This window comes from Balaenoptera musculus, chromosome 13 (genome assembly GCF_009873245.2).
Source record: "Balaenoptera musculus isolate JJ_BM4_2016_0621 chromosome 13, mBalMus1.pri.v3, whole genome shotgun sequence".
In the NCBI taxonomy this organism is placed as follows: Eukaryota; Metazoa; Chordata; class Mammalia; order Artiodactyla; family Balaenopteridae; genus Balaenoptera; species Balaenoptera musculus.
In genome coordinates this window covers 262,830-290,291 of record NC_045797.1, presented here as the reverse complement: position 1 = coordinate 290,291, position 27,462 = coordinate 262,830, and the positions used below count along the sequence as shown (strand labels likewise).

The 27,462-nt window shown below is 58.8% G+C and overlaps 1 protein-coding gene across 1 annotated transcript in view; it reads left to right on the top strand.

Annotated features, from left to right (window-relative positions):
- The window catches only part of SH3RF3 (SH3 domain containing ring finger 3), a 216,383-nt gene that overhangs the window by 135,689 nt on the left and 53,232 nt on the right, over positions 1-27,462 (top strand). Inside the window, exons 5-7 of the mRNA XM_036873870.1 lie at positions 10,667-10,740; positions 21,682-21,852; positions 23,308-23,561. Of these exons, the coding sequence (XP_036729765.1) occupies positions 10,667-10,740; positions 21,682-21,852; positions 23,308-23,561 (499 nt within the window). The remainder of the gene's footprint in view (positions 1-10,666; positions 10,741-21,681; positions 21,853-23,307; positions 23,562-27,462) is intronic.

The window sequence follows — 27,462 nt, the reverse complement described above, 5'->3', positions numbered from 1 at the left end:
ACCACGCGTGTACAGAGCCCTCCTCTGTGGCACGGGGCACTGGTTCCGTCCACCAGGGAAGCAAAGGGGGCACCTTGCTCTCAGCCAAGCAGACCAGGCAGCCCTGGAGCCAGGCTGTTGCCGAGTCCACGCTGGTCCTGCTTGCCGCGCCACAGGCCAGTCAATCGAGAGACGAAGTGTCGGAGCCAGGAATGAGATGACCGGGCCCTGGGACCCATTTTCCCGCAGTTACACTCGAAGTGAAAGTTGTGACCCGGCTCAGGACTTTAGTGAGCATCGTCAGGAAGGGTGAGAGGTCAAGGGAAGCAGTTTGCAACCTGTCTGTGGACCCGTTTAATTCACCTGTCGGGAGACAGGAGGGGTGGTGCTGAGCGCCGGTGAGTTGAGGGCCAGCCACCAGGGCGGCGAATGGCAGGTGCCAGCGTAGGTCCGTGCTCATGGGTGGGACCCAGAGGCCAACCCCGCCCCCTCTGCCCCCACCTCCGGCGCCACCTTCTGGGTCTGCATCCTCAGACACTCCAGCTGCCTGCCTCTGGCTGCCCCTCGGGCCCTGCGGTAACGCTGACCTTCACCTGGGCGCTCCTGGAGGTGCCTGTTGCCTCACAGGAGCTCTGAGCACCTTAGCGTGGCCTGAGAAGCCCTTCAGACTTAGGCCACCACCCTGCCGTCTTTCCAGCATCTCCCCTGCGCCGTCCGCACCGGCCCTGCACCTGTGCGCCCGTGCTGGCCTGGCTCCCCCCTCCCCCCGCGGCTGTTCCTGCTCCTCCCCGCGCTCGTCCCTCCTCCACCTCGCAGCACAGACACGTGGATGCGGCACAGACACGCGCCCACGTGCAGGAAAGGCCTGCGTCCCGCTCGCACCCGCCCGCAGGGCTTTCCCCCGCATCCGCCGTGGACTGTTTTGCCTTTGTCGCTTGTATTCATGGCCTTCTCCCCGACCCCTGGACTCGGAGGGACTGGACAGGGACGGGGTGTCGTCCACCCCGTGTGCTGTGTCCTGGCTCCTGACCCCCACCCGGCCGTCTCTCCTTGGGTGGCCGGGGGGCCTGAGTCAGCCGCGCTGCATTCTGAATGGTCTGAGCATGAAACACCGTGGCCCCAGGGATGCCACTTGACCTCCCCCCGTGATGGCTCCCACGGGCTCAGGGCCCACACCGCCGGCTGCCGAGAGGGCGCAGCTGTGAGGTGGCCAGCGCGCTCCCGCACGCCGCGCGTCCACCACAGGCAGCGGGGCTCCGAGGGGAGCGAGGTCGGGCTGGGCTTCCGATGCCCACCCTGATGAATCATCCCTCCCTGCCGTTTGGAGAAGTCCGGCCTCGGCCGAGGTCCTCATGAGCAGTGGAGCACCGCGGTCGCCTTGCTGCTGGGGAGGGAGGGTTCCCAGGAGGGGACGGGGAGAGAGGCTGTCTAGGCCAGCTCCACTGTTCAGAGTCCAGATGTGTGCTTGCTGAGGTCGCGGGTCAAAGCAGGAGATGATTGCCCACAGCTCAGAGCGGCCTGTCATCAGGTGACCCAGGTCGCCCCCCCGCTGCCTGGGAAGCCCCAGGGGGTGCAAGGAGCTCCTGGGCCGGGCAGCGTGGCCAGTTATGCCCCGGAACGGGCAGCCCCAATCCTCCAGGCCTGCTTCCCGCGCACGCCGCGCATCTGCCACAGGTGGGGGGCGCTGCGCCCTCACCCCGACACCCGCAGCTGCGTGGGCCGAGCCCGCCTGCCACCTGTTCGGTAGATAGAAGCCTTGCTGGGGCAGAGCCACACATGCTGACTTGCATGTTGTCTGCCCAGCTGTGCTCAGGCCACAACAGCAGGGCTGGTGGTTGTGAAGAGACCACGTGACCCAGGGACGCTAAAATTCTGACCTCCCGGCCTTGTGCAGGGACGATGGCCCAGCCCCGGGCGGCAGTGTCCCCACTGCCGTGGCAGGGGTGGGATGTGGCCGCTGGTGCACTGGCCCCTACAGGCTCCCGCGTGGAGATGTTCAGTGGCCAAAGCAAGTCCTCCAGCCTGGCTCTGCACAGTGGGGATGGGGGTGGGAAGTGGGGTCCAGGGCACCCAGGGGGAGCCCGGGTGTTTGGGAACAGCCTACGGCACCATTTCCCTGGAGGCTCCGTGTTGTCTGTAAGCTTTAACTGCTCAACGGAGAGGCCGGCAACCTCGGAGCACAAAGGTGACCCGCGGAAGCCGAAGCCGGCGTCTCTGTGCCCGCCGTCCGTGGACGGCTGTGGGCGGGACCTGCACCCAGCAGGCTCTGGCCTCGTCCAGCCAACGGCAGGCTCTCACCAGACGCGGTGTTTCTCAGCTTCAGAGAGACCACGGCGTACAGGCCGGCTTCAAATAAGCCAACAGAAGCCCTTGAGATCAGAAAGACGTGCTTTAAAATCAGTGAAAAGGGGAGTGTTTGAAATTCAGCAGCGCGAACATCAAAAGGGAGCATTTCTCTAGCGTCTGAGGAGTGAATTGGAGGAGTCCTCCTGGAAGCTTCCGGGCGTCTTTCAACGCAGCCACCTGTGTGTGGGGTGGCCTGCAGCCCCTCTCGCCGCCTCCTCTTGGGTCGGCCCAGGACAGGCTCTCAGCGGGGAGTGCGGGCACCGACGCGCCGGGCTCCCCGCTGACAGCCCACCTCCAGGCTCCTGCGCGCACTGCCCGCGGGGAGCCTGGGCTTGTGTTTCGCATTTTCAGAAAGTTACAAAGGTAATTCTGTGCCTTGTCAGGAGCAAAAAAAAAAACCAAGCGAGCACGAGACGACTAAACCGTCTCATCGTTGAGGACGTCGCACAAGAAGAGCTTCTCTGCAGACGTGGGCGGTGCCGTCCCGACTCGCTGGCTGCAGGGATGAGAACACTGGCCGCCCGGCCCGGGCGTCTCGTCCACCACGTCAGCTGCCGACCGTGTCTGTTCTGCTGCGACGTTAAGGGCAGGGACCGCCGGGCCCCGGGCCATCGCCGGCGGCTGAGGGACAGGCCCCTGGGCCTGGTGAGCTGCCGGTCCCTCCGTCCTCCCTCTCGTTTGGCGAGCTCTTGGCTAAAGGAGCAGCCCGGGCAGATGCAGGGAGGGCTCTTGGTGGACCCCAGCCCCTGGGACCAGCCGGCGCACCAGGCGACGAGGACACGGCTCAGCGCAGGGAGCGCTGCAGGGATGAGTCGTGCATTTTGTGCAAGCCGGGCAGGGAGAGGCTGCGGCCGCTGGGAGGTGGGCCTGCGGAGGAAGCAGGCGAGGCCAGAGGGGCCACTGGGGGCCGCGGCCGCTCCCGTGGGGCCCCATGTCTCCTTCAGGCCCCGCTGCAGAGGCTCGTGGCTCGTGGATGAGGACGATGAGGACGCTCAGGACCCTCCCCGCTCCCCTCGCCCGGCCCTGCCCCTCCCAGGCCCGTCATGTGGACCACGGTACGGGTGCGGCTGCACGCCCAGGCCCTGCAGCCGTGGCCCGACCATGGCCACCACCGGCCGGCGGCCCGGGAGCTCGGCCGAGACGGAAGCCGTGCTCGGACCCTCAGTGCCCGCAGGGGCCCTCCACACGGGCTCGCGGACACGTGGATGGAAGACAGACACGCTGAACGGGGCTGCGGGTTCTTGAGTCCCGCCCCTCCATAGGAGGCACCTTCTGTTTGAAGGCAGGCGACAGGTCGTTGGGATGTGAAAGTCGTGCATTTTGTGCAAAGCCAAGGACGATGCCTTCGTCTGTGGACACACGTGGAAGTGGGGAGGGGGTCTACAGTAGCTACTGGCACCTTCCTGTGGCCAAAGACCACCAAGCAGGCGGACGCGTGTGTGGGGAAGCAGAGCGAGGAGACCGCCTGTGACTCTTCTTGGTGGAAAAAGGCTCCACCTGTTGGTTCACAGCCAAGCCTCGCGATGCCCGATGGGTGAGGAGTAGCCTATAACTGCCTTCCCCCAGCCCCCAACACGTTAGCGCTTTGAGATTTTCACCCCTGAACTGAGCAGGTCTGGGGGTGCTGTTCTCCCATAGCTCTCCTTCATGATGACCCGGGGAGGCCTGTCCCGCTTTTGGCACAGCTGTGGCCGTTTGGTCCCCACTGCTGGCCCCGTGGGACGAGGGCAGAGGCTGGAGGCTTGTCCCCTCACGGCAGACGACACCTCGGCGGGCCGGCCGACTTCTCAGCATGCTGGACTGCTGCCGCGTGGTCTCTGTTTCAGCTGCCGTGTGGGCAGGAGCAGCTGGGCGCCAAGAAAACCTTACTTACAAAAGCAGGGACAGCACGGCCAGGTGTGACCTCGGAGGAGTCTGTCGACCGCCGAGCAGACCTGGACTCGGACGCTCAGGGCTGAGTCAATAGTTTGTGGGCCGGTCGGCACCTGAGGTGAGCTTGGCCTCCTGGTTGCCTCTGCCTCAGGTGGCCAGCCAGCTTCCTGGGGCTGATGGAGAGAACCGGGGACGTTCTGTCGGCACGGAGCGACCGGCTCCCTCTCCAGGACAGACCGTCTCCTCCAGGTTCCTTGGCCTCCGACCTCCAGCTGCCAGCCCAGGCCCCGCCCACCGTCCTCCCCACCCAAACCCCTGGCCCTGCAGGCTGTTGGGTGTTCTTTTTGGAACCAAGCAAAGAATCAGGCTGTAGACGTTTTATTCTGAAGTTTTCTCTGGGAAGCACGTTCCTGAGAGCCCGATTTTCACCCTGTGCTATGGAGGGGTGGTGTGTGCTGAGTAAAACATGCCCATTGCACGGCTCCTTAGGGTGATGACAGAGTTTTCTGGACACATGTTAAAAATTAAAGGGAGGTGTTTCTTCCTAGGGTCTTGGTCTGTGTCAAGGAAAGCGACTTGGAGCCCCCTTTCAGCGGGGGTGCATCTTGCCAACCGCAGACCCTTTTCTCTTTTATTAATCCCAATGGGAAATAAAAGGCCTGGTTCACAGCTACTGCTCAGGGGCCCCGGCAAATGCAGCACTGGAGCCTCTGGCATCTGGTAACAACCTGACGGTTTAGAATCAGGGTCCAGGGCCGCTCAGCATAGACTCCTGTCAAATGCCCGTGGGCTGTTGCTGAACGAGGCCTAAGGGATCACTGGAGTCTCCCACCCCATGGGCTCAGTGGCCCCAAGGACTGAGCCACCGGCATCCTCACACTGTTGGTGGCTCCCCCGGGTCGGGCTGTGCTCGACTCCTGGGCTGAGCCCCAACGCGCGTCCACTGCGAGTCAGCTGAAAGGAATTCCACCTCATCACGGTGGACCACCTTCCCACAGCGGGGCCACGCGCGCACGGGGCTGGGCCAGGCCCGGAGGGAGGGGCGGGGTGTCGCCAGGATGCAGAAGAGCCTGTCCCCGGGCTGTGGTCCCAGTTATTTCTGTCCAAAAGCAGCTGGAGCCCTCACCTCCCTTCCTTCCTCCCTGCCCGATTCCCTCTCTCCTGCCAAGCCTTCACTAATCCCCTAAGGCCCAGAGCCATTTAAAAGTAAGCCATTAAAAATCAGAGCGGAATCAGCCTAGGGGCCCTCAGCCAGGAGGAAACAGCCCCAGTCCCGCGGGAAGCCTGTTCCACGTGGTCGCAGCCGAGGGCGTGGGGCACGAGACACTCTGGCGCTGCACAGAACGACCTCAGACAGACTTCCCGTCCCACCCCGTGTGTCCTAGGAGCTGTGCGTTAGGGTGTGGCCTTGCCTCCCGTCAGCGCCGTCCTCCCGGGGCTGGGCTGCTACAACTTGGAGCCCCCTGCGACGCCTGGTGCTTGCGAGCCCTTAATCCTGAGAGGAGGCCCCCTGTGCCACGATACCCCTGAGGGTCAGCGCACAGCTGCCTCCCGGGCTCCTGGAGGGACCGCCATCTCAGCAGCCGCGTCCTGCTCTGCTGCGGCTGTGTCCTCTGCTGTTCACAGCTCAGCTGCCGGCGGGGGACACCCCTCCACCTTCCGTCGACAGGAACAGAGATGAAGACGGGACGCGGAGGAGGAGGGCTGGGACCCTGCGCCACCGGGGAGTCACAGCCTGGGCTCCCACCACCGGGCACAATGTCCCAAAGGGCCTTCATCTGGGCTCCACACCGCGTGGGGAAAAGTCAGAGCCCCGGGCTCAGTGGGCGGAGTTTTAGATGGTCTCCATCTCGATCTCGACCTTGGGAAAAAGGGTTATCACAGGTGTGGCCTCTCATGCCCCCGATCCAGCTTTAATGGAGTCTGCCGTGAAATCCCACTTATTTGCTTTGTGGCCTTTGTTGTGTCGGGTTTCAGCTGAGGGCCAGGCTCCTGGCGAAGCTGCTCCCCGTGGCTCCTGTAGGGCAGCCTCGTTGCCCCAGCGCTGGGGGAGCGCCACAGGCCTGCTGCCCCCCGACACCTGTAGCGCGGAGTTGACGGGTGGGCGTCTGGAGGCCCACAGCCATGGCCAGCCTCTCCCTCTGCCCTGGAGGCAGGCACCAGCCTCCTCTGCACATGTCGCCTCCTGTTGAACTACGGCCCAAGTGGCCGGCAGGCAGCAGGGTGCAGAGACCCCCGGTGGGCCACCTTCCAGGCACAGTGGGACTTAGCAGCCCCCATCCGGGTCATGGGGCTTCCCGTGTGGTGCCTTTGGCTGGTTGGCTGTTTCAGGAGAGCTTATTTGGCCAGGAGGCCCTTTGACAAGAGCGGGGTCACGGGTCTGGCTCCGTCCAAGCCAGTCATGTGGGCCCTGCCGCCCGGCTAAGGCCCTTCGGCCCCGCTGTGGCCAGCAGTGCCCGGGTCTGGTCAGCAGAATAGCTGATCATCAGGGTCCCCTCATAGTCCTCTCCTGCCCCTCCTGGCCCCCCACAAAGGCGGCATGGGTAGAATCCAGTAAACATGGGGTCACCTCAGCCAGAGCTTGATCTTGAAACAGACCTCAGATAATTGAACTCTGTCATTCTGTGTATCTTACTTTGAAAATGTAGTGGAAAACCACTGCTGATAGTAAAACGATGGAAAATTTGAACATACAGATTTTAAAAAATATTAACTCAAAGCCCAGCTCCTTAAGTACCGGCATTATCATTTGTATGTAAATTTCCCCATGTAAATGCACCCGTCGTTGTACAGGAACAAGCTAAACCTAGGTGTCCAGTTCCCTCACGCCATCCCGTTCACTGTGCTCCGCCAGCCCTCCACAGCCACCCGTGCAGGTCCTTCTCCCCGGTCGTGTGGGGCTGTGTTGGTTTGCGGACGGAGTCTCGGGTCAGCCCTCTCCTCCATCCGCCCTTTCTTGAGGCCGAATCTTCACCTCCTGTGGCTGCAGAAAGAATGATGCCAGCATTTCCTGAGGGCTTGCTCAGAGCTTTAAATTACTGTGTCTAATATTCCAACTAACCTAGAAGCTGGGGGCCGCGATGGCCCCATTTCCTCATCCCTCCAGGGCCTCTGTCTTCACTGCGTGATTTCCAAAGTCTTGGGAACCAGGGATTCATATTTTGTCTGGTGTTCAGTTGTTCCGGGTGGAGGGTGAATCCGGTCCCTGTCACTGACCGTGGTCGGGGCAGAAGTCCGCGGCTCCATGGCATAACCCGTCCAGGGTCGCACGCGGAGAGCTGAGGGCAGATCAACCCTGTGCTGACCCCCGAACGTACACGTCCAGGTCATGCCCGCCTCTGAGCCCCTGGCCGGCCTCCCCTGCTGCCTCATCCTCAGGGTGTCCAAGCACATCAGACTCACCGTGTCCAGCGCCCGGCTCGTGACCTCCCGCGGGTCTCGTGCTCCATCCCTTCTCGCGGCATCTCTGTTTGGCCAGTCGCAAAGGCCGGAAACTCGCTCATCCTCTTCCTTCGCGCCCTTCAGCCCCTGAATCCACTAGTTGTGTTGGTAGAGAGGGAATAACGGCCCAGACGTGTCCACGTCCTAATCCCCAGAACCTGCGAATACGTTGTCTCCCTTGGCAAGAGACAGGGAACTAGAGACGGAAGACGGTCCTGGATCCCCTGGGTCAGAGCCAGAAGCGAGAGGACTGACCGCCTGCCCTGCTGGCTGTGAGGACGCAGGCCTGTGAAATGATGACTCCGTGCTGCTTCGGGCCCTGGGCTTGCGGTCACTCGCTGGTGCCTCCCCGGGAAGCCCCTGGGGACAGGGTGGTGGGGACGCACACGGCCCCCAGCATGGGCTGCCGGGTTCACGCCCAGCCTGGGGCGCTGGCTGGCTGGGTGACTGTGAGCCACGCACCTCCTGCCTTAGGCCTGGGTTCCCTCATTTTGTCAAGTGGTGACAGAAAGCAGCACCTGCCTACAGGCTTTTCTGAGGAGTAAATGCGTTATTCCCGGCGAAGTGCTCGGAGCAGAGCCTGGTCCCTGGTGAGCTCTGGGTGGGGGGGTGGCCGCTTTGATCCCTGCTCTTACCCTCCTTACCCACGGCCTCCCGCGCATCCAGACCCCCTGTCGCCCTCTCATCACCCTGACCGCCGATCCACGACTGACCGTCCTCGGCGGAGACGTGGGCTGGTGCCCTCCCTACCAGCTGTGTCTTTGGCTTCCAGGTGCTGCCCAGGATCCACAGCTGGCTCGGAGGGGCTCCCGGGGCTTCCCCTGCCCCTGGTCCTCCAGCCTCTGCTTCCAACCTGCAAAGCTTGCCTCCTCCTCCCTCTCCCTTCAGTGGGTGCTCAAGGAGCCCCTCTGGCCACACCCAGCCTCGGCCCCCGTCGTGTGCTCTGCGGCGCTGCTCTTGCTGGCACCCCGTGTCTATAACGACCTGCCTGACGCCTGTCCCCCCACCCCAAAGAAACCCGTGAGATCGCAGGCTGTGTCTGCGCCCCCAGCTGGGCCTGGGCTCAGGTGGTCGGCGGATGCCGCCTGCCCGCTCCTCGTCAGCGAGCAGGGAGGGCCCCTCACTTGCTCGAGGGGAGCCATGGGCCTGGGTGCTGTCTCCCTGGCTGCGGGGCTGTCCCTTCCTGGGGGCAGGCGTGCCCAGCGAGCAGGAGACCCGGAGCCTCTGGGCAGAAAGGGACGTCCCCGCCTTCCTGGCTACGCAGCATCCACACGGCAGCCGCAGGGACAGGTCTGCGGAGGAGCTGGGTCCCTCTCGCAGGTGCAGAAGCTCGGGGGGAAGGCCCCGGGACGTCAGTGACCTGGGGATGCGGGCGGCGTTCTGTGTGGGTGTCGCACGTTCTCAGTCTGCCAGAAGCTCCGTGTCCTGACGAGGAGAAGCAGTTCTGACGTCCGCCTGAGGGGCTGCTGACGGGCCGTGGTCCCGGCACCCATCGTGGTCCCCGGGGGAGGGGGTTGGGAGGCTGCCTCGGAGACCAGACTCGAGGATGGAGCTGGTCAGCGATGGGCAAGAATGACCCTCCCCGCGCAGCAAGAGGGCCCTGAGGTGGTCGGTCCTGTGTGGGTTGTCCTGCCGACCCAGGCCCGTTCCAGGTGCTTCTCTGTGATTTGTGCTTCAGTGCTCTTTGTGCCCTGGGGACCCACACGTGGTGACAGGTCGCCTTCCCCACCTGCCCGGGGCCAAGGCACCAGCAGCTCCTGAGGGCTCTGCCCAAGGCTGCCCGGTTCCCTCTTCATCTGGGTCCCTGTTCCCCCGGGGTCCCTGTCCTGCCCTGTGGGGGGCCTCCAGGAGGGGAGGACACCCCAGCTCCCTCAGCTTTGAGATACCCCTGGGTGTCCCCATCTGGGTTAGTTTCCTGGAGCTGCTGTAACAAACCGGGTGGCTCAGAGCAGCAGGCAGTGCCTGCTCAGCGTTCTGGAGGCCAGAGGCCCAACGTCAAGCTGTCGGTGGGTTGGCTCCTTATGGGGCTGATGGAGACCCCACCCAGGCCCCTCCAGCATCTGCTGGCCGCCAGCACCCCACCTCCTTGGCTTGCAGACGCGTCGCCCTAGTGTCTGCTCGCCACCTTCTCCCCTCTGGTGTCTCTGTTCTTCTTTTCTGTCTCGTGGGATAATCTCATCTCAGGATCCTTGCCTGATATCACCTCTGCAAAGACCCCAATTCCAAATAAGGTCACCTTCACAGGCACTAGGGCTATGACTTGTGCACATCTTTGGGGATCAGAGTTCAACTCGCCATGCCACCCAGTACTCTGAGCAGAAAGATGGGATGCCACCTGGGGAGGGCAGGGGCGGCACGAGCCAGTGTGTGGTGAGGGGACTCGGGGGATGATACCCCTGGCAGGCTGGGTCTACGGGGTTCCCTAAGGACAGCCCAGCATCATCTTGCAGCCCAGAGCCCGCTGCTTGGCCCTCACCCAGCTCACCGCGCACCTGACACTTGGCAGGAACCTCCTGCAAGAGGGCCATCCCTCCGTCGTCTCGCAGAGTAGACCCTTGAAGCTTTGCGCGCCTTGGGTCAGGCAGGAGAGGCAGTGCTTTACATCCTGGCACCCTCTAGCTGCCCCTCTGTCCACTGCCAAAGGACCGATTTTCTTTAGCTTTCGGGGACACGGTTTCTAAATAAGCTGACGTGTTGTAGCATGAAAGGTTTTGTCTGGATTTTCTTGGCCAAACACAGGAGGAATGAATCCGAGTCCTGGCCACCCCACTGCCTCTTTCCGTGATGGACACGGCACCACGCTGTCCGAGCCAGACGTGGGCCGAGCTGCTGCGGGAGGGACGGGGGTCGCTGGCTGCCAGGCCCCCTCGGGGCTGAAGGACGGCTACTAAGCCCGGGCAGCGGAACCCGGGCCCGTGGAGGCCACAGAGTCAGGCAGCCGAGGGGGCCAGATGCCCAGACTCCGCCCGGGCTGCTTCCTGCCCCTGGAGCCTGTGTCCACTCACTGTCTCCTCTTGTCTGTTTCCAGGACGCCTCGGCCGGATGCACCCCAGCGGCTGAACAGCAGGGCACGGCTCCCAAAGTCCAGCTGCCCCTCAACGTGTGAGCTGCCGTTTATGTTTTTGGGGTCCCAGCCTTCAGCGCCTCCCCCACCACCCTGTAGCGTGTCCACGTGGGGTTTTCTAGTGTGTCACCCGCTTGGTTCCGTGCAACTCACAGGACTGATGGCGGGGCCGCCTGGCCAGCAGGCTGGCGGGTTCAACGTTACTGCCCCCCGGCATTCGGTACAAGCGGGGGGGGGGGAGGGGGTCCAGGTATTTGATGACACTTTCACTGGCCACTCAAGAAAGGGCCCCAGAGGCCCCTGAGGAGGTGGGCGTGGGCCCTGCGGGGCAGAGGGCGGCCAGAGCAGCCGGCGTCACCAACTGCCCAGATGCAGCTCTGTGGGGTTTTGTTGTTGTTTTTAATTAATTTATTTATTTATTTATTTTTGGCTACGTTGGGTCTTCGTTGCTGCGCGCGGGCTTTCTCTAGTTGCGGCGAGCGGGGGCTACTCCTCGTTGTGGTGCACGGGCTTCTCATCGTGGTGACCTCTCTTGTTGCGGAGCACGGGCTCTAGGCACGTGGGCTTCAGTAGTTGTGGCACGTGGGCTCAGTAGTTGTGGCTCACGGGCTCTAGAGCGCAGGCTCAGTAGTTGTGGCTCACGGGCCCAGTTGCTCCGCGGCATGTGGGATCTTCCCGGGCCGGGGCTCGAACCCGTGTCCCCTGCGTTGGCAGGCGGGTTCTCAACCACGGCGCCACCAGGGGAGCCCGGCTCTGTGTTTTCACAGCCCACCGCCATCCAGTGCACAGCAGCTGCATGTCATCCCCAAATCGAGCCGGATGAACCGTTGCTGGGAAGTGAGATGCTTGTCTGTTTAGAGAATCTGCTCTTGTTAAATGACAGCTCCTCAAAGACGTGCCGTTTAAAATCGCCATTTAAAGAGTGCGCCGAGGAATCACATTGCTGGCTGCTCTGTTATTTGGCAATGAGTTCAGTTACTTGAATGACCGTTTAAGGTGGAGAATATGAATTTGGCAAACAACGTGGCAAGGTAGGAAGTTCCCAAGGTCCAATATGGCCAGAGGGACACTTAGAACCTGTGTAGTGGCAGATCAAAATGGATTTCAAGCGAACGATGCCTTTTGAAAATGCAGTTTGCCAGTCTTCAGAAGGATTCCTAGAAGGCGGTTACATCCGCTGGTACAGGTTCACCTTCTTCGAGCCCAGGCCAAACGCTCACCTCTGTCAGGCGGCAGACAGGAATCCCTGAACATCCTGCTGTGACTGGGTTATTGCCGAAACCAACTAAGCCAAGGACATTGGGACCTACCTATCTTTGCATAGCTTCCTGAGGGGACGTAGGTTAGTAAGTGCTGTCTCGATGTCTTTAGGCAGAAATTCAGGCCTCACCAACACTGGACAGAAGGCACCGTCTTCCAACTAGGTCTCTGGATGAGTTCCAACGGCCTCCACTGAAACCTGGGGACGGGGCACCTGGGGAAGGATGGGCAGTGGTCTTGCTCATGAGAACTGGGTGCAGGACTGTTTACCTGAGGAAGCAGGCCTGGTCCATGGGAGACAGTGAGGCCTTACTGTAGTTCCCCAAGTGCAAGGCGGGACAGGAGAGCTCGTGAAGCATGAGGCCCGGGTGTTTCATCTTGGCGTCCCCAGCAAGATGCCTGGCATGCAGGCTGTCAGTGACTCTTCCTTGTTCAGAGAGCGCCCGATCCTCCCCTCCTGGGCGCCGAGGGTCCTGGCGGCAGCCCAGAGCCCCTGCTCTTGTACATCAGGTCAGCCACCCAAGGAGGCCGCTCTGCCTTGGAGACCCAGTTCCAGGAATATCACTCCCTGAGAGTCATCAGCACATCCTGGAGGCCTCGGCCACATACAGACTTCCACATCACTGAGGGATTTTAAGTTTGGAGGGACTTCTTTCTCCCCCTGCCCCGGCTCTGCCCTGGGGCATGAGGGGGTCAGTGTGGTCCCCAGCCCCCCGCCAACTCCCTCTGCCTCACCCCCAGAGCATGGCTGTCCCTGTTTGGGTGGAGGTTTTCATTTGGGTAACAGAAGGGAGTCAGATACATCTTTCAAAGGGTGATAAGCCTTTTGGCAGGAATGTGTCTGCTGGCCGTGGTGGTCATCAGACGGATTGTGGCCAGCCTGAGCGTAACGGACTACTGCAAGTTAATGCGTGCATTCTGTGGTTGTATGGTTTGAAATCAGAGACATCATACCTCCAGCTTTGTTCTTCTTTCTCAGGATTGCTTTGGCTATTCGATGTCTTTTGTGATTCCATACAAATTTTAGAATTATTTGTTCTAGTTCTATGCAAAATGCCATTGAAGTTTTGATAGGGATTGCATTGAATCTGTAGATTGCCTTGGAGAGTATGGACATTTTAACAATACTAATTCTTCTAATCCATGAGCACAAAATATCTTTCCATTTTTTGTGTCTTCTTCAGTTTCTTTCATCAATGTCTTATAGGTTTCACTGTTTTCACCTCCTTGGTTAAATTTATTCCTAGATATTTTATTCTTTTTGATGCAATTGTAAATGGGATTGTTTTCTTCATTTTTCTTTTGGATAGTTTGTTGCTAGATTTCTGTATATTAATTTCATATGCTGCAACTTTATAAAATTCATTGATGAGTTCTAGCAGTTTTTTGGTGGTATCTTCAGGATTTTCTATGTATAATATCCTGTCGTCTGCAAACAGTGGCAGTTTTACTTCTTCCTTTCCAATGTGGATTCTTTTTTTTTTTCTTGTCTGATTGCTGTGACTAGGACTTCCAGTATTATTATTATTTTTTAAAATTGGGGTATAGTCGCTTTACAGTGTTGTGTTAGTTTCTGCTATGCAATGAAGTGATTCAACTATACGTATACATATATCCCCTCCCTCTTAGACCTCCCTGCCACCCCCTGCCCCTGCCATCCCACCCATCTAGGTCACCACAGAGCACCAAGCTGAGCTCCCTGCGCTATACAGCAGGTTCCCACCAGCTCTCTGTTTTACACATGGCAGTGCACATATGTCAGTCCCAATCTCCCATTTCATCCCACCACCCCTCCCTGTGTCCACACATCCGTTCTCTGTGTCTTCCAGTATTATGTTGAATAAAAGTGGCAAGAGTGGACATCCTTGTCTTGTTCCTGACCTTAGAGGAATTGCTTTCAGCTTTTCACTGTTGAGTATGATGTTAGACGTGGGCTTATCATATATGGCTCTTATTATGTTGAGATATGTTCTCTCTGTATCCACTTTGTTGATAGTTTTTATCATAAGGGGATGTTGAATTTTGTCAAACGTTTTTTCAGTATCTATTGAGATGATCACGTGGTTTTTATTCTTCAATTTGTTAATATGGTGTATCACATTGGTTGATTTGCTGATGTTAAACCATCCTTGCGTCCCTGGAGTAAATCCGCTTGGTCACAGTGTATGATCCTTTTAATGTATCAATATTTTTGAATTCGATTTGCTAATATTTTGTTGAAGATTTTTGCATCTATGTTTGTCAAGGATATTGGCCTGTAATTTTCTTTTTTTGTGGTGTCCTTATCTGGATTCGTTATTGGGGTAATGTTGACCTTGTAAAATGAGTTTGGTTACCTTCCTCTTTAATTTTTTGGAAGAGTTTGAAAAGGATAGGTATTAAATCTTCTTTGAATATTTTATGGAATTCATCAGCGAAGCCCTCTGGTCCTGGACTTTTGTTTCTTGGGAGAATTTTGGTTACTAATTTATTCTCCTTACTAGTAATCAGTCTATTCAGATTTTCTATTTCTTCATGATGCAGTCTTGGAAGATTATATGTTTTTAGAAATTTTTCCATTTCTTCCAGGTTGTTGTTGGCGTATAATTGTTCTCAGCAGTCTCTTATGATCCTTTCTATTTCTTTGGTGTCAGTTTTCATTTTTCTTTTTTCATTTCTGATTTTATTGGTTTGGGCCAGTTCTCTTTTTTTCTTGATAAGCCTAGTTAAAAGTTTGAGAATTTTGTTTATCTTTTCAAAGAACCAGCTCTTAGTTTCATTGATCATTTCTATTGTTTTTTTTTTAGTCTCTATTTCATTTATTTCTGCTCTGATATTTATTATTTCCTTCCTTCTAGTAACATTGGGCTTTGTTTTTTCTTCTTTTTTCTAGTTTCTTTAAGTATAAGGTTGGATTATTTATTTGAGATTTTTCTTGCTTCCTGAGGTAGGCTCATACCACTATAAACTTCCCTCTTGGAACTGCTTTTGCAGTGATCCATAGATTTTGGATCATTGTGGTTCTATTTTCATTTGTTTCTAGGTATTTTTAAATTTTTCCTTTGATTTTTTTCAATGGTCCATTCATGTTGTTTAATTTCCATGTTTTTGTGGTTTTCCCCAATTTTTCTTTTGATTGATTTCTGGTTTCACACAATTGTGGTCAGAGAAGATGCTTGATATGATTTCCACCTTCTTAAATTTATTGAGACCTGTTTTGTAAACTGGTGTGATTAATCCTGGAGAATGTTCCATGTATGCTTGAGAAGAATGGGTGTTCTGCTGCTTTGGGATGGAATATTCTGTACGTATCCATGAAGTCCATTCTTCTCCTGAGTTTGGTGAGCATCGTTTTGACCATTACTTTTAACTCTTTATCAGGTAGATTGCTTATCTCCATTTTGTTTAGTTCTTTTTCTGAGGTTTTATCTTGTTCTTTCAATTGGAATATATTCTTCGTCCTCCTCGTTTTGCCTAATTCTCTCAGTGTTTGCTTCTATGTATTAGGTAAATCAGCTCCTTCAGCTCCCAGTCTTGAAGGAGTGGCCTTATCAGGAGATGCCCTGTGGGCCCAGAGGTGCAATCCTGCCTGGCCACCAGAGTCAGGCACTCGAGGGTCCCCTGTGTGTGCTGTGCGCAGCCTCCCATTGTGGGGGTGCTGCAGCCACTGCTGAGGCATGCTGGTGGGTGGGGCTGGCCTCCGAACGGCCGTGGGCCCAGCCGCAGCAGCTGCTGGGCACTGGTGGGCAGGGCTATTGCTCAGCTGGCTGGGAGGCCTAGCCAAAGTGCGGGGTGGGCGGGGCTTCATCAGGGCACGCCCACGGACACTAACAGGTTAGATGGAGCGTTCCAAAATTGCGCCCACCAGCCGGCATTAGCAAGGTAGCCCGAGATCACGGATATGGCTCCCACCAGAGACTCAGCCCCCAGGGACCATCCCACCTGGTCCCCGCCTCTCTGGCAGTTGCTTCAGCGTCAGTAAGTAGACTGTGAGCTGTTCAGTCTGGTATTCTTGCGCTGGTTTTTAGGTTGAGTGAGTCTGCACACTCAACTCCACTGAGAGCGGGTTTTCCATTCCCTGTGCTTCTGTAGTTTCCCTGGGTATTCTCTGTTGGTTTTCAGAGCCGGGTGTTTGGGGGCTGGTCTCTCTGAACAGGATCTAGGGTTGGGGGCTGCGTGTGGAGCTTGAATCCCTCACTCCTCAGGGAAGAGATCCGTCCCCTGTGGTCCCTCCTGACTGGATTGCGGTGGCTGGGGAGGGGTTTTCCTGGGCAAGTCCGTCTCTCTGCTTCCCCTGCCCGTCTCCATGCTGTCCTTCTACCCTTCGTGGTGGAGGCTCCATTCAGCCAGTTTTCAGGTCCCTTTCCGAGGAAGTTGTCCCACATGTGGTTGTGGACTTGCTGTGTCCATGGGGAGAGGCGAGCTCGGGAACTTGCTGTGCTGAACCCTCTCCTCAGCTGATCCTGCTGATTGTGAGTCAGCGAGCGGCACGTGTCTCGCTGACCTGAGCCCGTGCGGCCCTGGCAGCCAGAAGAACAGGAGCAGACTCCTCCCATGAGGAATGGAAAGGAACCTTGCTTGTTTCAGAAGAAATGAGCAAGCCGTCACATGGAGGCGGAAGGGTGTGAAGTTAATGACGGCGTTAGAGTTCTTTAATCACTGCTTGATTAGAGTCTGTAGACAATTAACAGCAAGTGAAGATCTTCTACAGGAAAGAGCAAGTAATACGGTGAGTGACGGCTGTTCCCAGCTGGCTGCTGTTCCCACGATGCCAGGCTCGGCGGTCACGGCTGCCACTGCCGGCCGAGGGCACCGGGAAGGGGCCTGACATTCCCCCCGCCTCACATGGGGCTGCGTCTGCCTGGATGAGGGGTCGCCTCTTCGATGGGCACGAGAGCCCCCTGCTGGCCACCAGGCTGTGGGGAAGAGGCTCTGGGATCCAGACGCTCCCACTCCTGCCTGAAATCATGTACCTTCAGTACCAACCTTGAGTGTGAACGCACAGAGGCGAATCCCGGGCCTGCTCTGCACGTGACGCAGGACCCCCTGCGTCCTCCGTGGAGGCCTGTGCTGAGTTCAAGGCCTTTGGAAGGAGTGGAAAGGGAGCGTGGGGCCCCCAGTTTCCATGAGGATCGAGGATCGTCCTTCAGTTTTCCCAGGATGGCAGCACGCAGTTCTGGTGGGCGCGGCTGAGGGCATGGGGTGGGAAGGGGTGCAAAGGATGCACCCTACCCTGTGGCCGCACTCGGACCTGGACGGAGTGACCCGGCTCACGGCAGGGACCGCAGAGCTGCAGGCGTCGGGCTGGGAGCCGGCTGGTCCCTCCGGGGCGTTTTCTTGAGTCACAACAGGGGAAACAGATGCCACGTTCCCTGGCCAGCGCCGCCCCAGCGCAAGCTGCACGCAGATGTGCGGGCCCCAAGTGCAGGAGAACGCCTGTGGGGAGGGGGGGGCAGAGGTGTTCCAGGTGAAGTCAGATTTGTTTACGTTCTACCCCCCAGCCATGCACACTGAGAGGCTGAACTTGGAATACTGAGACCAGAGGAGGGATTACTCCTCAGAGAACAAATTGAAAATAAAGATGAAGACAGCAAGGGCATTAGTGCCCTGGTGCCACTCAGCACAGGCCCCCCACATGGAGCCCCCACTCCCCGGCCTCTCCCACCCGGGCCTCTCCCCAGCCTCCCGCAGTGCCCCTCGCCCCTGCCAGGTCCCTGGGGCCACGGAACCACCAGCCTCCAGCTCACTGCTGTGTAAACACAGATTCTCCATCTTTTTGAGCCTCAGTGTGCTCAGCTGTGAAATGGGTGGGTAGCCCAGCCTCAGAGCTCACGTGGGGCTTGGGCAAGACCATGACTAATGCCAGCTTCCTGCCCTGCACCCTCGTCCTGCCTCGGCCCATGGCACCCAAGGTGGGGTGGGGCTCTGCACGCTGCCCCATGGGTGCAGCTGCCCGTCAACAGCTCCCCGTCAACAGCTCCCCGTCAACAAGGTAGGGCAGAGTTCTGACTCTGATGACTTGGAGGAGGAGGACGCCTCGTTTCCCCGGGGCTGAAGGCATTCTTGGAAGTAAGCCCCTCTGCCACGCGTGGTTAGCGCCCGAGGGGTGCCAGAACCAGTATGCATCCAATAAATAAATAGCTGAAACTGGGAAGGAAACCTCGCTTCCCCCTGTTAGACTCTGGGCGTCCCACGTGAGGAGGCGGGACGCAGAATAGATCCAGTCTGCCAGCAGACTCGCTCAGGATGCGCCTCAGCAGAGTTGGTGGTCCTGGAGGCCGGCGCCCCCGCCCCTGCGGGGCCCACAGTTGGTCCAGGCCGGGCGAGTCGGCTGGTGGTTTCAGCCAGGTGCGCCTCAGTTGCCCGTTTTCTGCCTTTATGACTTCATCAGGAACCGTGGTGTGTTTCTCTAAAGTACCAGTGGGATTTTGAAAGAAGCCTCTTCTGATTTAAAGGCTTAATCCAGATGACTTGAGGCCCACGGTTTGAAGAATGCTTATTCTTGTGTGATGGGAAGATGCTGAGAAGTCAACACAGACCTTGTTCCCTAACGGCTCGGGGATCCCAGAATGCTGAGTGAGACCATCAGCTTGTCCCCGGAAACGTTACTCTGTCGTCTGATGGCCGCTCCCCAGATCACAGACACACACACGGCTCGTCGGCTCTTCGCCGAGGTCGCTGACACTCACTTGCTTTGAAAACCTGAGTTGACTCCGCCGTGGAGGTGGGTGCTGGCGGACGCTGCGCCGGGGGTGGGGGGGCCCGCCCTGGGCAGCTGAGACCCCCGAGCCTCACGCTCGCCACCCGGGGTCTGTCCTCTCCCGGCAGGGACGGCGCCCCCTCCCACAGGAGCCCCTGTATCCACAGCTCCACGCCCCACGGCAGGTGGCCCCTGAAGTCACCCGGTCCCAGGGGCTAGAAGGGTGGGTGGGGGCAAAGAAAGAGGCCACCTGCCGGGCCCTGGTGGAGGGACCCTGACCCCCCGGGGCTGCACGCCGGTTGGTATCCGTGTTAAGAGACGCCCTTTCAGCTCCCGTCTGGGCCCCTCGTCCCGCCAGCCCTCCACCTCCCTCTGGACCTAGCGCCCTGTGGACCGACGCCTGTGTCACCCATCCTCTGCTTCTGTTCGCTTCTTCCCGTTCCTTTCTGGAGAGCAGCCCCTCTGCCTTTCCTTCCATCCTCCCGGGAGCACCTCCCAGGGCACCCCCTCCTCCTTCTGGTCCCAGCTGTGCGCTCGGACCCCAAACGAGGAAACTCATAGCCCGCTTCCCCCACTTATCCTCGTAGCCCAGCTTGTCCGGCAGAACTTGGGGCTGGATGAAACCGTTCCCAGTGCACACACACGTACACACAGCACACACACACAAGTACATACATGCACACACACGCACACACACGTGCAAATACATGAACACATGCACGCATGAACACATGCACATACACGCACATGCGGATACATACATGCACACATACACATGGACACACGTCCACACACACACCCCTTTTCCTTCAACAGTCTTGATCTTAGTCTCAAAACCAGAGTCCCTATTTTGTTCTTTCTGTAAATGTTGAGTGCATGTCTGCTTGGTGCAGACACTGCTCTAGACCCCGGGGTGGGGCACGAACAGAACATGAACGTCTCTACCCCGTGGGGAGTGCGCTGTGGGGGAGGGCAGCTGAGAGGGGAGAGCCCCAGGTGGAGGGGGCAGGTGCAAAGGTCCTGAGGCAGGAGTGTGCCTGTGTGTGCCGGGAGCACCTCAGTTTGCTGGGTCCCCTCAGCTGGACACGCACACGCACCCTCTTCTGGGTGGATCCCTGGGTTCCCTCAGCAGCAGATGGACGCAGCCGCAGGGCAGCAGGTGGCCACCCGCCAGGATCCCAGCTGAGGACAAAAGATCTGCCCCAGAAGGACAAGCTGCCAGGACTCCTCACGGGAGAAGGGAACCTGCACTCTCCACACACACCCTCCTCGAGGTCGCCCACCCTGCAGTCCCGTGGGACAGGAGCCTGGGAAGAGGGGCCTCAGTCAGCAGGACTTCAGTCCACAGACCAGGGGTTCGAGGGAGGATGCCCAAGTCATGATGCTTGCCCACGTGTCCCCCAGCTTGGCGTCCCCGGCAGCAGAATCAGAAAGACTGTTCTCACACCACCGTAGGGCAGAATGAGGCAGACGAGTGAGATCTGTGTTTCACTTTGTTTCCTTGAGAGCAGGTCTCATCCTTATCGGCTCACAGCCCCCCAGGACCAGCCCAGCGGCCCTCCCCCCATCCTCCCTCCCATCCTGCCCCCCAGTGAGGCAGTCTGGGTGTGAACACAGTTTTCATGGGACTTTGGTTTGTAGTGATTCCTCTTCGCCCTCCAAGAGGCCCCCGAGCAGCACACACGTGCAAGCAGAAGGATGACACCCAGCTCTTTGTTGATAGCCTGGCATCATGTGGCTGGCGTGAATCTTCACCCCAGACAAGGAGGTCCTCCCGATGGGGCCTCGTTCACCCTCCCCGAGGCCCCGAGTCCTTCCTCCGGTCAGATTTGTCTCTAAGACCCAGTCCATCCTCTCACACCCAGTCTCCCTCTCACAGGGGAGCAGGGTAGTGGTGAGGCCAGGCCTTCGCCTGGCGGGGCAGGGGCACCCGAGTGGCGCGGGTTTTGTTTAGTTTATCTCATTTTACTGAATTTTACAGCCGGGACGTCTGTGCTCTGCGGGGCTCTCCGCCTGTTCTAGCCTCTTCCTCCCAAGGCCCCTCTGAGCCAGGAGGCCTCCCTTCTCCTCGCCTGACCCCAGTGAGTTGTGTCCCATCTCTGCGTCACCTGCTAAGAAGGGCCTCCAGGGTCAGGAGGGTGCTCTGGGGGTCAGTGAGCTCCTGTCTCCAGGAGCCCGCCCGGGAGGTGCAGTGTGCCCATCAGGCACGTCCTGGTAGGCGGCCCAGGAGATGACACTTCTTAAAAATGCAGCTTGGGACTTCCCTGTCAGTCCAGGGGTCAGGACTCCGTGCTTCCATTGCAGGAGGCGTGGGTTCGATCCCTAGTCGGGGACCCATGATCCCGCATGTTGCGTGGTGCGGCCAAGACATATTTCTTTAAATGCATCTGGTTTCCTGCTGGAGTGAAGGCCCCGCCACTTTTCCTGCCCAGATAGCGTGAGCAGTGTATTTGCCTGAAACCACTCTCTCGTTAGGTCAAACCCACCCGTTCCACAAAGCCCCAAGGTAGCAGAGCACATACAGCTGGTGCCTGAGGGCGCAGCTTCTAAGCCCTAGGCCAGGATTCACACCACTAAATTGTTCCAAAAGGCTTAAAAGAAAAGCAGAATTTCAATTAGTCACAGATCTAAGGAGTCCCTAACTGGGCTGCCTTTTCTTTAAAAGGGCCCCTGAGTCTCTTCCAGCTTAGACGGATGGGTAAGCAGGCAGGTGAGAGGAAATGAGGAAAACCCAGCCTGGGGCTGCGTAGCTCACCCCCGTTTTCCCGAAGGCTTTCTCTTGCCCAGAGCATCAGGCATGAAGCAGAGAGAAGAGAATGAAGCGGGGGCCCAGAGAGCTGGCGCCACCATCTGGTCTGGCAGGGCTTCCAGGGCCCCGGGCGAGTCGCGTGGCCTCCGTGCGCTCCGCCGGCCGGCTCGGCGCAGGGCGTGGGGGCCGTGGCTGCTGGGTCCCCAGGAGAGCTCGGTCCCTTCCCTGCCCGCCCCTCCTGGTAGCTGCTCCCGGCTGCGCCCCCTTACCGGCCTGCCTCTCCTGCCGTAGGTACCTGGCGCTCTACGCCTACAAGCCCCAGAAGAGCGACGAGCTGGAGCTGCGCAAGGGCGACACGTACCGCGTGCTGGAGAAGTGTCGGGACGGCTGGTTCAAGGGCACAGCGCTGCGGACGGGGCTCTCGGGCGTGTTCCCGGGGAACTACGTGACGCCCGTCTCCAGGTGAGGCGCACCCACGAGGAGCAGAGCCGCGCGCGGCAGCTCCACGCGGGGGCGTGCATTCCAGGGCGGGACCTCGTGGGCACGCGGGCATGTGTGAATGCGTGTGCATGTGTGCACGTGTGAGTACAGCGGGGGGGTGTGCGAGAAGCACATGCCATTCACACACGTGAAGGCAAGATTCCATATTCCCAGAAGTTAACCATTATTATTGAGCGGAGCATTATGGATGATTAATTTCTTTTCTTCCTTGTGATTTCCTGTGTTTTACAAATTTACTGATAGTTTTTATAACCTAGGAAAAGCAAGTTTAAAAATTCGAGAGAGATGACCCAGGGTTGTCAGATGTTTCCGTGGAGGGGAGCGTCCACTGCAGGGTGGAACCCTGGATTACCCAGCCCTGGTTCACAGCCCAGGACACGCAGGTCCGCTGGAGACTCACCCCCGGGCCTCTGCTCTCTTTGGAACAAGACTTCCAGGAAGACAACTGAACAATGCCCAAACCTGCACTGACGCCGGACTGACTCGCACCTTCAAAGCAGCGGGGAGGGGAGCCATGTCACCCACGGTCCCTCCTGGAAAGGCCCACCATTTGTGAGCCCCGTGGCCCCGTGGCCCTGGACGAGGAGGCCCTTCTCCCCACAGCTGCTCCGCAGAGGCTCTGCTTCCTCGGGGCCCTCCCACATGGCCCCGGACCCTGGCGGCAGTGCCTGCCCTCCCCCACGTGTGGCTCCAGGGTTTCACGACTGAGATCCTGAGGGGACAGAAGGGATGTTTTCTCAGCTCTTAGACAAATGGAAGGCATTTGATCCCTGAAACTGGACCCCAGGAGCTTCCCAGCCCAGACCACATGCTCAGAGCTGGTGCACGGCTCAGCGCCGGCACGTGCAGGAGAGACCCTCAGAGCCCGTCTCAGGGTCCTGTGCTCTTTTGTGTTCCTGGGCTGTCGACACCAGCTTCATCTGGAAAGTATGGGGCGAAACCGCAAGTTCCCCGGCGTCCCTCAGGAGCGCAGGGCTTGTCTGCACCCTTTCCTGGAGGCCCCAGAGCCAGGAAGCTGTGTCCAGAGGGAGACGGGTCCTGCTTCCTGCCGCCTGCCGCCTGCCAGATGCGTCCAAGCCCATTCCTTCTGCATGTGTTGGGGACACACAGCTGTTTGTTATACTAAATCAAGGCAGTGGCTCTGGAACAAAATATCTGATTAGCATCATTTCTCTGTTTCTTAGGGTTCTCTTGCTGTTTCTCAAATATTCGCATCGAGAGACCATGCCGTTGTAAAGGGGGCTCTGCTGCCAGCCTGAGCTCTGGGCATTGCATGCCTGCAGGTGTTCTCTTGGTGGTGCTTCAGGATTTGTCCCTGGACCACGTGGCCTCCGTCTCTCAGGGCCTTCGTCAATTGCCTGTGTGGTGTGGTTGCATCTGTGCCCTCCCCTGATGTTATTCTGTTTATTTCCTCAGGGTTCCTGTAGGCGGGGCTGGGCCACCCCGGAATAATGCAGTCGGAGGGTCTCCGCTGGCCAAGGGGATGGCCTCAACCCTTCACCCAGGTGGTGGGAGTCTGAGTAGCCCGGCCACGGCCCTGAGGCCGGCCCTCCCCCTCACCATGGCCCAGGCTCCAGCCCAGCACCAGGCAGTCTCGCCCGCACTGGGCAGTTGTCTGCGGCACTCAGTTCAGCCAGCGGCCAGCCAAGCCCGGAGCGCCGGCACCCCCGGTACGTAGCAGGCTCCCATGGGCCTCACTCTGCTGGAAAATTTGAGGAGGGTGGTCTCAGGGTCAGAAGTCACAAGCATCCTTTTGGCCCAGGTCTCGAGCAGTCCATGGAGGGGCCTGTCGTAATCATGAACTTGTGCTAATCTTGGGATGTGTTAACTTAATCATGTTAGCCTGTTCTGGCAGCTGGAATGGATTAGAAAATTCACAGGTGTTTATACACTTCAGGTAGCCAGAGGACTGGGTTGACCAGTGAGGTTACCTTGGCGCCTCTGGGCACCCTCGTCAGCCGCTGTGGGTCACCTACATCCAAGTGCCAGGTGCTAAGGGGGTCTCCTGATTAGGCAGCACCCCCAGGACAGAGCCGGTAATGAGACAGATCCAGAGGGTCCCTTCCTGAAATGCTTTGAGGGTGGAGGGAGTGATGGCCATTGACTCTTCACCTTCATGCAGCTTCACCAATAGCCAGACTGACCGGAATTCAGGAGAATCCAGGTCGCTCCCAGTGTAGAGTGAGATGACGGAAAGTGTGGGGTGGATCGTGAAGGCGTGAAGAGGGTTTAGCACGTCTTGCTTGGAAGCTTGGCAGTGAGCTAAGAGGAGCTGCTAAGCGTGGCTCATGTGATGCTCCTGGGAGCCAGGCCAGTAACTTTCTGACACGTAGAACCAGTAACATTGTCACCGTGCAGTGACAAGGGACCAGAACAGGAGGAGGTACCTCTGAATTTCACTTAAATGACACAGAATTCCTTTTCCCACCCTAACCTTATTCTCAGAAATCATCTCTCTTCTTTTCAAAGTAAGGCTTAAAGGACAAAACGTGAATTCTTTAGAGCAGTAAAGTACACTGTTTTCTAGACTCTGGCCAGCCAGAGATGGCCCGCTAGGAGTCTCCAGAAAGCATCTCCTCGGTGTGAGAAGCCCAGACAACACTCAGCACAGTGGGGCCACAGTCCCTCCCAGTCGCGGCCTAGGGGCACGAGGGGGGCGGGTGTCCGGGCGCCCCCCGCCCCCCATTGTCGGGGAAGAATTGCTGAGCGCTGGCGGGAAGCCCAGCGTTTCAGAGCGGGCCCTGCTCTCAGCCCCGGGACTGGCCCTCGGGGAGGCGGGGCCGGCGGGGAGGCGGGGCCCTCAGGGAGGCGGAGGCGGGGGCGGGGGCGGCGGAGAGTGCCTGGCGCGGGGTCTGCTGGGGGCGCTTGTGGCGAGGCTAGGGTGGGGGCTTCGCCGCAGGGGTCGGTCCCAGGCGGAGCCGCCTGTAGCACCCAGGCAGAGGGAAGGGAACAAAGGCGCAGAAGTGGGAGAAGCGCGTCCTTGTCCTCCAGCTGGAGCGGTTCAGCGAGGGCAGCGAGCAGGGCGGGTTGAAGGCCCGAGGGGCAGCAGGGGGGCTGCGCTGGGGCCCCTCCTGCCGGGATGGTGTGCGAGGACGTGCCCCCGGCGGGTGTGGCGCGTGCTCAGCGCAGCCGCCTGTACCGTCCTGTGAGAGGATAGCCCTGGAGCGCGCAGGGCACGGAGTCAACAAGGCACATGTGATTCTTTACCAGCGGTCAGGGCCGAACTCTGGTCCAGGCCGTGGGAACCCCCAGGGCTTTCGAACAAGAGGGTGACGCTTTAGCAGACGTCACCGGGCACAGTAGGGAGGAAGAGTTGGCTTGGGGACTGGCGAGGTGCTGCTGTTCAGGTGAGAGGTGACAGTGGCCTGGCCCCAGGGATGGGGTTGCAGAACTGGGACAAAATAATGAGCTGTTGGGGGGCACAGGGGCCGCATGGAAGAGCTGGAAGGGGCAGGGCTGCAAGTGCAGTTTGCCGGTGTCTGGATTGACTGCCCTGGAGAACAGCGAAGCTGCCCCCTGACCTAGAGGTGACCAGAGGGGTCTGGTTTACGGGGGAGGGTATGGCCTGTGGCTCTGAGGGGTGTAGTGGGCGCTGGTGTGGAGTGGTGGAGTGAGGTGGAACGCGGGAGGGGCTCGGGCGCTGGCAGACCTGGACCAGCCTCCAGATGTGGGGCTCCTGTCTGTGTGTGAATCCCCCGTCGCCACGGTAGGGGGCAGTGCTGCTCGTCCGCGCCTGGCAGGTGAGGTGCTGGCGCCGGCCTGGACTCTGGACAGACATCCTGAATGTGACTCCCTTTCAGAGGACGAAACATGAGGGGCCCCTGGATCCCTTTGGGGGGTGAAGGTGGTGGTGAAACACCCAGCTTTTCAGGGGACCAGGGCGGACTTTCTGTGCCCAGTGCCCGGTCATCTGTGGGTGCAGGGTGGACTTCCTGTGCCCAGGGCCCGGTCATCCGTGGGTACAGGGTCGACTTCCTGTGCCCAGGGCCGGTCATCCGTGGGTACAGGGTGGACTTCCTGTGCCCAGTGCCCGGTCATCCGTGGGTACAGGGTGGTCTTCCTGTGCCCAGGGCCTGGTCATCCGTGGGTACAGGGTGGTCTTCCTGTGCCCAGGGCCCGGTCATCCGTGGGTGCAGGGCGGACTTCTGGTGCCTGGTGTTCAGCCTCGTGCTGGGTGGTGTTCCCAAACAGCAGCAATGGGATCTGTACCAAGGAAGCCTCATGGGTGGGCTTGGCACTGCCCTGGTGTAGAGCCTCCAAGACTGACTCTGCCATCCCAGAGACCCTGTAAATGCCTGTAGTCCTTCATATATGGATTTTTGTTGTTGTTTTGCTTAAATTAATGAAAAGTAAGGTCTGTTCTTGCAACTGGCCTCCGGGGCTCTGGGGAAGAACCAGTTGTCTCTGTCCTAAAAGAGTCTGCAGGAATGTTATCTGTGCCAGACCTCTCGCCCCAGCCGTTACCTTCCAGCTGGCCCTGGCTTAGAGCAGCTGATGGTGTTTATTTCAGCCTCTGGCTATGATGCAGCCGCGGAGCGCCTAGTGATCAAGTGAGCCCGGGAGCTCCCTGACTGCTGCTGCATGACTGGTGAGACGTGCACCCAGATGCTGGTCTCCTAGGCCCTGGGAGCACCTGAGCAGGTTCTGGGCAGCCCGAGTACCAAGCCAGGTCCCTTCTGCTTGTGAACCTCTCATCCACTCGCCCAGCCCGCCTCACGCACTTCCCTGTGCCTGGTGACCCCGAGAGGTCGGCGTGTGCCTACAGCATGGCCGCCCTGGCTCTGCACCAGGTGCCCTGCGGTGGCCTTTCCGTGCCCCGCCGTTACAGCACCCTCCCCAATTCAGAGCAGAACGTGACCTGCCCGTCTCATTTATGGAACGGAAGGAGAGCAGAATGAAAGAAATTGGCACGGCCAGGGCAGAACAACACTGCGTCTCTGTCCTCGATCACCATGGTAACCACCATGGGTGACAGGCGTGCTCTTCCATCTGTTTAATTTTACGTGTGGGAAGAGCGAGGCGCAGGATGGTTTAACGGCTTCCCCGGCGCGTTCCAGCCCAGGGCTTGTCCGCATGCTTGTGCTGCCACAGCCAGGCTACGGGAGGCTCCCCCCCATCATTTCAGTAATTAAATGCCACGGAGTTCCCACGGCACTTTCCACTTCACTCTGCATCTAGAGGGCGAGAACACACTGCTGACAGCACAGGCAGTGGATTGCTCACTGCAGTGATTGCCCGTTTCCGCAAACCCCAGCCCAGGCACCTGAGAGGCCCTCATCAGTGTTCTCAGCCCGAGCCAAAGTCAGGCAGTTGAACAAAGGCCCGATTGCACCGGCCATGGCACCGGAGGGCAAGAGCCCTGTACGGCCATTCACTCATCAGCAAAAAGCGCTGGAAGAGAGCTGGGTACCTGGGGCCTCTGCTGGGGTCCAGACATACAGAGAAGAACCAGAAACCCGTTTCTACCCCGATTCAGAGAGGAGGACGAGGAGACACACGCTTACAGTGGAATTTGAAAAGCACTGGGGTGGAGGCCTGGGGGGTACTAAGGTGCACGGAGTGGGAGGGGTA